Below are 13,002 nucleotides of genomic sequence, written 5' to 3' on the forward strand. Positions count from 1 at the left end.
CCCCTTTCCCCTTTGGTGAACATAAGTTTGTTTTCTAAGTCTGTGAGTCTATTTGTTTTGTAAATAAGTTCATATGTATCTTTTTTTAGATTCCACATATGTGATATTATATGATATTTGTCTTTGACTTACTTCATTTAGTATGATAAATAATCTTTAGGTCCATCCATGTTGCTGAAAATGGCACTATTTCATTCTTTTTATGGCTGAGTAATATTCCATTGTATGTATGTATCACATCTTTATCCACTCATCTGGCAATGGACATTTACGTTGCTTCCATGTCTTGGCTATTGTAAATAGTGCTGCTATGAACATTGGGGTGCATGTATCTTTTTGATTTAGAGCTTTTGTCTTTTCCAGATATATGCCCAGGAGTGGGATTGCAAGACCATATAGTAACTCTATTTTTGGTTTCTTTAGGAACCTCCATACTGTTCTCCATAGTGGCTGCACCAATTTACATTCCCACCAACAGTAGAGGAGGGGTCCCTTTTCTCCAGAGATTTTCTGAATTTGGGGAAATGGTTTCAATAAGATTTTTAAACTTTCTCTCAACTTTCTTTTACCTAGGCCTGCAACAAGAGCAAGTGGACCCAAAGCTACATTCTCTGGTGAATAGCTTTCTGAATCTATTTTGTCATTTTGCAGGATTTAAAAAAACAAAGGAAGGATCCCAGTTACATAATTCTTTTTTCTTGTGTGACTGTTTTTTTTTGTTGTTTTTTTTTTGTGGTATGCGGGCCTTCCTCTGCTGTGGCTTCTCCCGTTGCGGGGCACAGGCTCCGGACGCGCAGGCTCAGCGGCCATGGCTCACGGGCCCAGCCGCTCCGCGGCATGTGGGATCTTCCCAGACCGGGGCGCGAACCCGGTTCTCCTGCATCGGCAGGCGGACGCGCAACCACTGCGCCACCAGGGAAGCCCTGTGTGACTGTTTTTAACCTTTGAGTATCTGAAACTCAAAATGTACTTGATGGGAAATGTATCAAGATATTGCGAGTCCATTTGCAGAGACAAGCAGATTTCTGTTTATATAGTGGTAAATAGTTTATATGGTGTTAAATAAAACATATTTATGTTCAAAGTTTACCGCTGCAATGACAAAAAGGTAGTAGAAGTAATGGTCTGAGCAAGCATGAAGATAAAATTGATTCATTAATGATATTTCATTATTAATACCAACTCCTTATGGTATAGTCCATAGTTTTGAGTAAAAGGACTACTCTGCTGGGTTATGAGATATGTTTAAGGATTAGATGGCCATTACAGTCACATCAGCAAAACTGGTAGAGACTGTGGCAGGTGAAGAAGAATCCTAGTTTGCAGAGCTGTGGAGATCTGAAAAAAAAAACCGAAAAAAACCTACAAGAACAAAAGTTGGATATGTTATGAATATACATTTTTTTCTTCAGTAAAATTTTACTTTTTCTTATTTTTAGGAATTGATTAAATTACCTTTTTCAAAGTGAAATTTATTTATTTCAAAATTTAAAACAGGCACATTACAGAACAATCAGAAAACAGACAAGCAAAATGAACCTTGTGTTAGTCGGCTCAGGTTGCAAGTAATAAAATACCATAGACTGGGTGCTTAACAGAAGTTTGTTTTCTCACAGTTCTGGAGGCTGGAAATCCAAGATCAAGGAGCAGACAGGGTTGGTTTTTGGTGAGGCCTCTGTTCTTGGCTTGCAGATGACCACTTTCTCACTGTGTCCTCACATGGCCTTTCCTTTCTGCACACCAGTCCTGGTGTCTGTTCCTATAGGACACCAGTCCCATTGGGTTAGGGCCCCCCTCTTATGGCCTCATTTAACCTTAATTACCTCCTTGAAGGCCCTGTCTCCAAATACAGTCACACTGGGGCTTAGGGCTTCAACATATGAATTTTGAGGGGACACAATTCAGTCCATAACAAACATTAAAACCTCCTAATATCCTTTTTTTTTAAATTGCATGTAACTTTTATATATTTATTTATTATAAATTTGTATATTTATTTCTGGCTGCGTTGGGTCTTGGTTGCTGCATGCGGGCTCTCTCTAGTTGCAGCGAGTGGGGGCTACTTTCTGTTGCGGTGCACGGGCTTCTCATTGTGGTGGCTTCTCATTGCGGAGCACGGGCTCTAGGCGCATGGGCTCAGTAGTTGTGGCTCGCGGGCTCTAGAGCTCAGGTTCGGTAGTTGTAGCGCGCGGGCTTAGTTGCTCTGCGGCATGTGGGATCTTCCCAGACCAGGGCTCGAACCACTGCACCACCAGGGAACCCCCTCATAATATCCTTAATATTACCAATTCTCTGTTGTTGACATTTGGGTTTTCATATCGCTGTTAAAACTTTGAACATATATCTCTGTGCATTTGCCTGATTATTTCTTCAGGATGAAGTCCTAGAAGTGGAACTGCTGGGTCACAGAGGTGCAAACGTTTTTAAAGCTTTAAAAACATTGCCAACAGCCTGCGGAAAGGCTGTATCAATTACAAACAGCAGTGTATGTATGCGTCCCCACTTCTCCATACCCCTAGCTACTCTGGACATTTTTACAGTTTTTGGCTAATTTGGTAGTTGGGGGTTATGTAAAACAGCATTTCATGCTTCAGCCGCCTCAGGCTGCCTGAAGGGTTTGGGAGAAGCTAACTGAAGAAATGCAGCCGTTTCTGGGTATCCTCAGTCGGACAACTAGGTAAATTACAGCAGGGAGTCAAGAGAACAGGAAGGGCAATCTGCAAAGGAAGGGAATTTTTAAAGTTCCTTTATGGGGTGTGGCAGTTGTTACAGGGAGGTTTCAAAGTTTTAAACTTTAAGCCCGTACGTCACCCCAGATTAGCTAAAATTACTTTCACAAGGGAAAAAGACATCTCCCAACCACTCCGCGAGGTTATGCTCTCGACCCCTCTGCGCCGCCCGTTGCCGCGCTTGCAGTCCCTGGGTAGCTAGCGACCGCGGAGCGGCAGGACCCCGGCGTACGCCGTACGGTCCCACAATGCCCTGCTTGCGCCACACTGAGGGCGGAGAGAAAAGACCGCTGCCGGGGTAGGGATCCAAGGAGAGGTCCAAGAGGTGCGCATGCGCACTGACCCCGGCGGGCCCTAGCAACCAGAGCAGTGACAGTAGCAACCGCCGGAATGGTGAGTACCCTCCAGGCCTCGTAGCCAAAGCTGAGAGAAGATTGGAAGTGGAAAAGGGTAACTGAAGGGTTGAGGATGAAGGAGGTCCTCAAACAGCGGAAGGGAGCCGGTAGCGGATGCTGGCTCGGTAGATTCTGAGGCCTGAGGCGAAAGAGAAGCCCTGGCACCGGGTGGTCTGGGGCTGATTGGAGGTTGGGTTAATCTCTGCCAGAGACTCTGGCAGAGAAAAGGGAGGGCAAAGAGCAGAGGGCAAAAAGCAAAGAGCGGAGTAGAGTGGGAAAGGTGATGGAAGGGGAGTGTGAATAAGGATATCTTTTTACATGGAAGTAATCCTCCCCCCCCTGCCCCGGCGAGATAGAGGGTGGGGTTGGTTATGAGAGGAATGTGTGTAACACTGATTGCTGCAGTTTTTGTAACCTGTGATACGCCCAGGTTGCCCTCTGAATGACTGTCAGTTCAGTTATTAGTAACATTGTAACATTATAAAACCCTCTCTAACACAGCATATTAGGGTAGTGTTTCTCAAATTTCAGTATGCATGAGTATGATTTTGGCCTAAGTTGGAGTGCAGATTATGAATGTTTAATTGGGGGGTGGGATTCAGGAATGTGCATTTCAAGTGATTCTAAAATTGGAGGGCTCCCACAACACTTTGAGAAATACTGCTATCTTAGACTTGAAATCTGTCGGCGGGCTATCTAATCAAAGCTCTTTATGAAGTAATGGTTTTACCTAGTGATGCTCCTCAACTCCTACGTAAAGTGAGCACTCTCTTGCTTACATACTTGGTAGATCCAACTAGTAGTTGAAAAAGGGATGTTGTTGGTTAGTTACAGACCCAGCCAAAGCTATTTAGCAAATATGTGATTGTCCTTCCTGATGGAAATATTTATAAAGAATAAGTTTAACTAGTTTTCTTCTTTTTGTGATTCCATTGCTATATAAGTGGGCAGAAATTGAGCCCAGGAAATTGAAATGATGAGGAAATCATGCCTGACCTCAACCACGAGATTAAATGCTACTCTTTTTTTTTTTTTTTAATAAATTTGTTTTATAGTTTTTCTCTAGTTGTGGGGAGCGGGAGCTTTCTCTTCCTTACGGTGTGTAGGCTTCTCATTGCGGTGGCTTCTCTTGTTGTGGAACATGGGCTCTAGGCGCGCGGGCTTCAGTAGTTGTGGCTCGCTGGCTCAGTAGTGGTGGCGCATGGGGTGTTTTATAGTTTTTCTCTAGTTGTGGGGAGCGGGAGCTTTCTCTTCCTTACGGTGTGTAGGCTTCTCATTGCGGTGGCTTCTCTTGTTGTGGAACATGGGCTCTAGGCGCGCGGGCTTCAGTAGTTGTGGCTCGCTGGCTCAGTAGTTGTGGCGCATGGGCTTTGTTGCTCTGCGGCATGTGGGATCTTCCTGGACCAGGGCTCAAACCCATGACCCCTGCATTGGCACGGATTCTTAACCACTGTGCCACCAGGGAAGTCCCTAAATCCTACTCTTTTAAAAGCAGTTTTCCCCTCTGCCTTCCTTACTTTATTCCACAGGCACTTAGCTGAAAACCAAGGAAAGTAAAAAATTCTTGAACCTAAATTTATATTTAGGTGAAGAAATAACTAGCCCTAAATAATTCTGAAAGTATGAACCATGAGAGTTATTGAAAATCTTCAAATAGAGAATCAGAACTAGTAATTAGATGAAGCTAGCTGAGGCTGCAAACTCGTAGTTCTGGGGCCTTCTAGAAATACAGTCCCACACTTTTTTTTTTTTTTTGGCTGTGTTGGGTCTTCATTTCTGTGCGAGGGCTTTCTCTAATTGTGGCAAGCGGGGGCCACTCTTCATCGCGGTGCGCGGGCCTCTCACTGTCACGGCCTCTCTTGTTGTGGAGCACAGGCTCGAGACACGCAGGCTCCGTAGTTGTGGCTCACGGGCCTAGTTGCTCCGCGGCATGTGGGATCTTCCCAGACCAGGGCTCGAACCCGTGTCCCCTGCATTGGCAGGCAGATTCTCAACCACTGAGCGACCAGGGAAGCCCCCCCACATAGTTTTTTAACTTAAAAAAATTAGCTTCCAGTGTCTTAAAAATGATCATATTTTACATCAAAACGCAGATTTCTGGCTTCTCTGAAAAATCAGAAATACCATATTTCACTATTGGACACATCTTTTTCATATTTTTGTACTACTGAAATATGATGGTGTGATATAATTGGCAGCATCTTTTCTTTCTTAGTGGTACATAAAATAAGGGTGTTACTTTCAATTAACAGAGTTTTCATATTTGGAGAAATGTGATATTAGGGTAACTCTTGTCCCAAGTCCACCTGCCAACGGTTTTCTAGAACCAAGTAGAGGTTATCCTCTTTACATGGCCAGCTTTACACATTAATGATGTCTATTGGTCCTTTAGGCATTTCAGGTTTTGACTCCCACTATCTGTAGGGGAACTAGTGACCTTATAAACCAATTTATAGATAACTAGATTGCTTCCAACTTGAAAGTGTTCTTATAGGTGTCTTTTTTTGGACCCATGCAAGGATTTCTCTGGGAAGTATACCCAGGAATGACACTGAGGGGTCCTAGAGTCTATGCGTACTTAATTTCTCTAGGCACTGTCAGATTGCTTTCCAGAATGGCTATACTAGTTCTTACTTACTTCAGTAATGCATGAGAGTTCCTATTTCTCTACATTCTCACTAACTTTCTAACTTTTGCCAATTTGAGGATGTATTTTAGTATCCCATTGTTTTACTCTGCATTTCTCTGATTTTCATTGAGTTCAAATACCTCACTATTAGTCATCTGGCTTTCAGTTTCTGTGAATTTTCTGTTTACATTTTTTACCAACTTTTCCCTTTTTTGGTTGTCTGGTTTTGAATTTTAGGAGTTCCTTGTATATTCTAGATAGTAGTCCTTTGTTGGTTTTACATTGAAAATATCATCTCTTAATTTTTCTAACTTGTCAACAGAGTTCTTCATTTGCTATACTCTATCTGTTCTAGTATTTGTTAGTTTATTCTATTGTGTTTTCTACACAGATGATCATCTGCACATAGTGAGTTTTATTTCCTCCTTTAATCATTCCAATTTGTACTTCTTTTTATTGTAATATTGATAAAGATCTCTTGTACTATGTTAAACAGTAGCAGTGATAGTAGATAGGCATCCTTGATGTGTTTGGGATCTTAGAGAGAATACTTTTTTCTTTTTTATTGAAGTATAGTTGATTTACAATGTTGTGTTTTCTGGTGTATAGCAAAGTGATTCAGTTATACATATTTAAATATATATATTCTTTTTCATATTCTTTTCCATTATAGCTTATTACAAAATATTGAATATAGTTCCCTGTGCTATACAGTAGGACCTTGTTGTTTATCTATTTTTTTTTGCTATTTGAATTATCCATTTTTAAAAATTTATTTATTTATTTATTTATTTATTTTTTAAACTTTTTTTTTTTAACCGTACGCAGGCCTCTCACTGTTGTGGCCTCTTCTGTTGCGGAGCACAGGCTCCGGACACGCAGGCTCAGCGGCCATGGCTCACGGGCCCAGCTGCTCCGTGGCATGTGGGATCTTCCCGGACCGGGGCACGAACCCGTGTCCCCTGCATCGGCAGGCGGACTCTCAACCACTGCGCCACCAGGGAAGCCCCTAAAATTTATTTTTTTATTGAAGTATAATTGATTCACAATGTTGGGTTGGTTTCAGGTGTACAGCAAAGTGAGTCAGTCATATATATATATTTATATTCTTGTTCATATTCTTTCCCATTATAGCTTATTACAAAATATTGAATATAGTTCCCTGTGCTATACAGTAGGTCTTTGTTGTTTATCTGTTTTATATGTAGTAGTATATATATGTTACTCCCAAATTCCTAATTTATTCCTCCTTCCACCTTTCCCCTTTGGTAACCATAAGTTTGTTTTCTATGTCTGTGAGTCTGCCTCTGTTTTGTAAATAAGTTCATTTGTATCATTTTTTTAGATTCCACATATAAGTGATATCATATGATATTTGTCTTTCCCTCTCTGGCTTACTTCACTTAGTATGATAATCTCTAGGTCCATCCATGTTGCTGCAAATGGCAGTATTTCTTGTTTATGGCTGAGTAGTATTCCATTGTGTATAGGTACCACATCTTCTTTATCCATTCATCTGTCATTGGGCATTTAGGTTGCTTCCATGTCTTGGCTATTGTAAATAGTGCTGCAATGAACATTGGGGTGCATGTATCTTTTCAAATTATGTTTTTTTCCAGATATATGCCCAGGAGTGGGATTCCTGCATCATATGCTAATTCTATTTTTAGTTTTTTAAGGAACTTCCATACTGTTTTCCATACTGGCTGCACCAATTTACATTCTCACCAACAGTGTAGGAGGGTTCTCTTTTCTCCACACCCTCTCCAGGATTTATTATTCATAGACTTAAAAAAATTTTTTTATTGGAGTATAGTTGATTTACAATGTTGTATTAGTTTTAGGTGTACAGCAAAGTGAATCAGTGTAGACTTTTTTTTCTTTTTTGGTTGCCACACTTGGCATGCGGGATCTTCCCTGACCAGGGATCGAACCTGTGCCTCTTGCACTGGGAGTGTGGAGTCTGAACCCCTGGACCGCCAGGGAAGTCCCAATGTAGACTTTTTAGTGATGGCCGTTCTGACCAGTGTGAGGTGATACCTCATTGTAGTTTTGATTTGCATTTTTCTAATAATTAGTGATGTTGAGCATCTTTCATGTGTCTATAGGCCATCTGCATGTCTTCTTTGGAGAAATGTCTGTTTAGGTCTTCTGCCCATTTTTTGATTGTGTTGTTTGGGTTTTTTTGTTTGTTTGTTTTGTTTTGTTTTGTTTGTTACTGAGTTGTATGAGCTATTTGTATATTTTGGAAATTAGCCCTTGTCAGTCACATCATTTACAAATATTTTCTCCCAGTCCATAGGTTGTCTTTTCATTTTATTTATGGTTTCCTTTGCTGTGCAAAGCTTTTAAGTTTGATTAGGTCCCTGTTGTTTATTTTTGCTTTCATTTCTATTGCCTTGGGAGACTGACCTAAGAAAACATTGCTACAATTCATGTCAGAGAATGCTTTGCCTATGTTCTCTTCTAGGAGTTTGAGAATGCTTTTCATGTTACAGTCCCAGTTTGGCCCACGTTGACCACATTTTTTAAAATAAATCCTCCATACACATATACACACATCCTGATACTCTACCAAGCTCAATTTTTTCTTTTTCCTTAGTAATTGTCACCTTCTAATATACTATATGATTTATTATATTATTTACCATCTGTCTCCTGCCAATAGATGTAAATTCCATGAAGGAAGGGATCTTTGTTTTGTTCACTGATATATCCTCAGCAAGTGAAAGAATGTTTGGTACATAGGAGGTAATCAATAAATATTTGCTGAAATGAATGAATTGCTCCCTTAAGTGTGGTGTTTGTTGAAGCTTTTTTTTTTTTTTTTTTTTTTTTGTGGTACGCGGGCCTCTCACTGTTGTGGCCTCTCCCGTTGCGGAGCACAGGCTCAGTGGCCATGGCTCACGGGTCCAGCTGCTCCACGGTGTGTGGGATCTTCCCGGACTGGGGCACGAACCCGTGTCCCCTGCATTGGCAGGCGGATTCTCAACCACTGCGCCACCAGGGAAGCCCTGTTGAAGCTTTTTGATGTGTAGCTTTTATCAAATAAGAAATTTCACTTTAACCCTTAGTTGAGAGCTTTTAATATCATCTGTAGAACTTTATCAACTGCTCTTTCTGCACTTACTGAAATAAATGTGATTTTCCCCCTTTAATCCATTACTAAATGATTTATATTTATAGACTTTTCTGTTGTTAAACAATCCTTGTGATCCTGGCATAAGCCATTTTTGATCATGATCGTTATATACCATTGGCTTTGGAGGTCTAATGTTGTATCTAGGATTTTCAAATCTGTTTTGAAAAGTAAAGAGGGCTCCTTATCTGGTTATGGCATCAAGGTTATTCTGACCTCATAAAATAAGTTGGAAACTTTCCCTCTTTTTTCTGATTTCTGAAACAACTTGTATAACAAGGAATATCTGTTCCCTGAAAGCTTGGTAGAACTTGTAATTTATATAGGCTTGGGGTTTTAGGGGAGGAGGGTGAGGGTAAATCTCTCATTATCTTTTTAATGTTTTAAATAGTAATTAGTCTATTCAAATTTTATGATTCTTCTTGGGAGTTTTGGCACTTTTGTTTTTTCTAGAAATGCATACTTTGCCTACGTTTTCAAACTTATGACCATATATTTGCTTATAATATTTTATTTTTAAAATCTCTGTGATGGGACTTCCTTGGTGGCACAAGGGTTAAGAATCTGCCTGCCAATGCAGGGGACCCAGGTTTGAGCCCTGGTCTGAGAAGATCCCACATGCTGCAAAGCAACTAAGCCTGTGCGCCACAACTACTGAGCCTGCGCTCTAGAGCCCGCGAGCCACAACTACTGAGCCCACATGCCACAACTACTGAAGCCTGCATGCCTAGAGCCCGTGCGCCACAACAAGAGAAGCCACTGCGATAGAAGCCCGCACACTGCAATGATGTGTAGCCACCGCTCGCTACAACTAGAGAAAGCCCACGTGCAGCAATGAAGACCCAATGCAGTAAAAAATAAATAAATAAATAAATAAAATCTCTGTGATATCTGTGTTATTTCCCCTTATTTATTCTATATTTTAAATTTGTATATCTCTCTTTTTAGCTCAGTTGAGCTTGCCAGAGACTTCAGAACCCGCTTTTTTCCTCTCATTCTGTTTTTCATTGATTTTTTTCCTTTGTATCTCCTTCTGCCTTCGTGATGCACTTTTTCAAACATCTTGAATGCTTAACTTATTTGTTTTCTATCTCTTGTTCTCTCTTATATTTTTAAAATTTATTTTATTCAAGTATAGTTGATTTACAATGTTGTTAACTTCTGCCATACAGCAAAGTGATTAGTTATATATATGTGTGTGTATATATATATATATATATATATACATTCTTTTTCATATTCTTTTACATTATGGTTTATCACAGGATATTGAATATAGTTCCCTGTTCTTTTTTTTTAAATTTTATTTATTTATTTTTGGCTGCATTGGGTCTTCGTTGCTGTGTGCAGGCTTTCTCTAGTTGCGGCGAGTGGGGGCTACTCTTTGTTGTGGTGCACAGGCTTCTTATTGCAGTGGCTTCTCTTGTTGCGGAGCATGGGCTCTAGGCGCGCGGGCTTCAGTAGTTGTGGCTCGCGGGCTCTAGATCGCAGGCTCAGTAGTTGTGGAGCACGGGCTTAGTTGCTCCCCAGCATGTGGGATCTTCCTGGACCAGGGCTCAAACTCGTGTCCCTTGTATTGGCACGTGGATTCTTAACCACTGCGCCACCAGGGAAGTCCCTCTCTTATTTTTAAATTAATGTATTTGAAGCATAAGTTTCCTTTTAAGTGCTATATTCCTCAAATATTGACATTCTTTGTCTTTAATTTTATTATTTTACTTAAATTTATAATTTTATTTTTAACTCAAGTGTTATTTGTTAGTGTATCTTTATTTCATAGACATAATTCCTTTTGTGATTGTTTAGGGCTCTCTCTTTTTTTTTTAATAAGCTCCAGCAATGATTCAAAGAATGTCTTCCTTTTCTTACCTTTAAAATTTTTAATATCATATAAATTGAATCTAAGATACTATTGATTATAAGGTGCGACATTATTTTTTGTTCTACTAAGAAAGAAAAATAAAAAGTTAGAATTAAACTATGGCATAATTTCCTATCACTTAGAATTTTTATTTTGTACTTATTGACAGAGTTATTTTAAATGTATTTAGGCATATAGATTTTTATCATATGTTATCCTTTGATAAACATAAAAATGCATATAGTATGTATATTAAATAAGAAGGTTAATTTTTTAAATTTTATTTATTTGTTTTTGGCTGCGTTGGGTCTTCGTTGCTGTGTGTGGGCTTTCTCTAGTTGCGACCAGCAGGGGCTACTCTTTATTGAGGTACGCGGGCTTCTCATTGCAGTGGCTTCCCTTGTTGTGGAGCACAGGCTCTAGGTGCGTGGGCTTCAGTAGTTGTGGCTCATGGGCTTCAGTAGTTGTGGCTCACGGGTTTTAGAGCGCAGGCTCAGTAGTTGTGGCACACGGGCTTAGTTGCTCCGCGGCATGTGGGATCTTCCCGGACCAGGGCTCAAACCCGTGTCCCTTGCATTGGCAGGCAGATTCTTAACCACTGCACTACTAAGGAAGTCCAAGACGGTTAACATTTTTCTAAAACTTCATCAGTGCTACCTGGCTGCAGCAATTATAAATTGTTCCTGGTTGTAAGATGTATCCAAATTTCAAAGATATTAAAATATAAAAGAAGATATAAATCTTAGAATCAATGAAATAAGATATATTTTAATATCAGTGTTGAAAGCTATATGTTTTTTGTAAACCAAGTGGGAGTGAAGTATCTGACATTACATCATGATTTCCTTAATTTCTCTGAGAGGTATTTAAATGAGTATTTCTGATTTCAGGAAATTAAAACACTCTCTTTGCATATAAAGTCTCAAAAAAAGAAGTTAATCTTTTCAATGGTAGATGCCAGGGCTAATAATTATTGCATGAAAATTGAGTCAACAAATCACACCAATAAAGACAAATTTGTTTTTTCTTCTCTTTTTAAGGCAAAAGCAACAACAATCAAAGAAGCCCTAGCCAGATGGGTGAGTTTATGAGTTTTTACTTCTTCTAGAAACCATATAAGGAGAATTTTTGGATAATTATTTAAATATGACCATTCAATACAAGGGATCTTTGTGGTATTGGAACTGTTTAGCTATCTTGATGGTGTTAGTGGATACATGAGCCTACACAGGTGATAAAATTGTATAGAACTTAATACACACATGCAAACACATTCACACTCGTATGTACAAATGAGTACAAATAAAATTGGGAAAATCTGATTAAAATCAGTGGATTGCATCAATATCAATATCCTGGTTGTGATATTATACTATAGTTTTGAAAAATGTTACCATTGGGGGAAACTGGGCAAAGTGTATAAGGGATCTCTCTGTATTATATTTTATAACTGCACATGAATTTTCAAGTGTCTCGGTAAAAAATGCAATTAAAAAAATCTGACCAGGGCTTCCCTGGTGGCGCAGTGGTTGAGAGTCCGCCTGCCGATGCAGGGGACACGGGTTCGTGCCCCGGTCTGGGAAGATCCGACATGCCGCGGAGCGGATAGGCCCGTGAGCCATGGCCGCTGAGCCTGCGCATCCGGAGCCTGTGCTCCGCAATGGGAGAAGCCGCAACAATGAGAGGCCCGCGTAACGCAAAAAAAAAAAAAAAAAAAAAAAAAAAAAATCTGACCATTGGAAAATTTAAATATGGAAAAGCTGATTCATCTGTTACTGTAATGGCTGGAATCTCTGTTACAGTACATTTTCTTTTTCAACTTTATCATCATTAAACTACATGTCATTTTCAGGTGATATTGATATGTGTTGTGGATTATCTAGGTTTTAGACAAATGATTGTTTTAGCCTCTTGGAGGTTAGAACAGGGACAGTCAATGTGGACAAACGAAAATCATGCATAGACAACTGAAAAAACATTGAATAAAAATACTAAAATGATGCTTAACATCACTGATCATCAGGGAAATGCAAATCAAAACTGCAGTGAGATATCACCTCACACCTGTTAAAATGGCTATCATCGAGAATACGAGAGAAAAGTGTTGGTGAGGATGTGGAGAAAAGAAACTCTTTTGCACTTTGGTGGGGATGTAAATGTAAATTGGTACTGTGCTATGGTAAATACTATGGAGGGTCCTCAAAAATTAAAAGTAGATCTACCATGTGATCCAGCAGTCCCACTTCTGC

General features: G+C 39.9%; 1 protein-coding gene across 3 annotated transcripts in view; it reads left to right on the forward strand.

Moving 5' to 3' along the window:
• Positions 1–573: 573 nt before the first annotated feature.
• The window catches only part of DNAL1 (dynein axonemal light chain 1), a 41,006-nt gene continuing 28,577 nt past the window's right edge, over positions 574–13,002 (forward strand). The window contains exons 1-2 of one of the 3 annotated variants that reach the window (XM_028496146.2): positions 574–614; positions 11,794–11,832. Coding sequence is in view for 1 of the 3 variants with exons in the window: in XM_007109025.4 (XP_007109087.1) it covers positions 3,120–3,122; positions 11,794–11,832 (42 nt within the window). In the remaining 2 variants the exon portion in view is untranslated. Of the gene's footprint in view, positions 615–3,024; positions 3,123–6,142; positions 6,162–11,793; positions 11,833–13,002 lie in introns of those variants that run through there. The other 2 variants (XM_007109025.4, XM_007109027.3) reach the window with 2 other exon arrangements.

The sequence above is a fragment of the Physeter macrocephalus genome, chromosome 11 (genome assembly GCF_002837175.3).
Source record: "Physeter macrocephalus isolate SW-GA chromosome 11, ASM283717v5, whole genome shotgun sequence".
Classification (NCBI taxonomy): Eukaryota; Metazoa; Chordata; class Mammalia; order Artiodactyla; family Physeteridae; genus Physeter; species Physeter macrocephalus.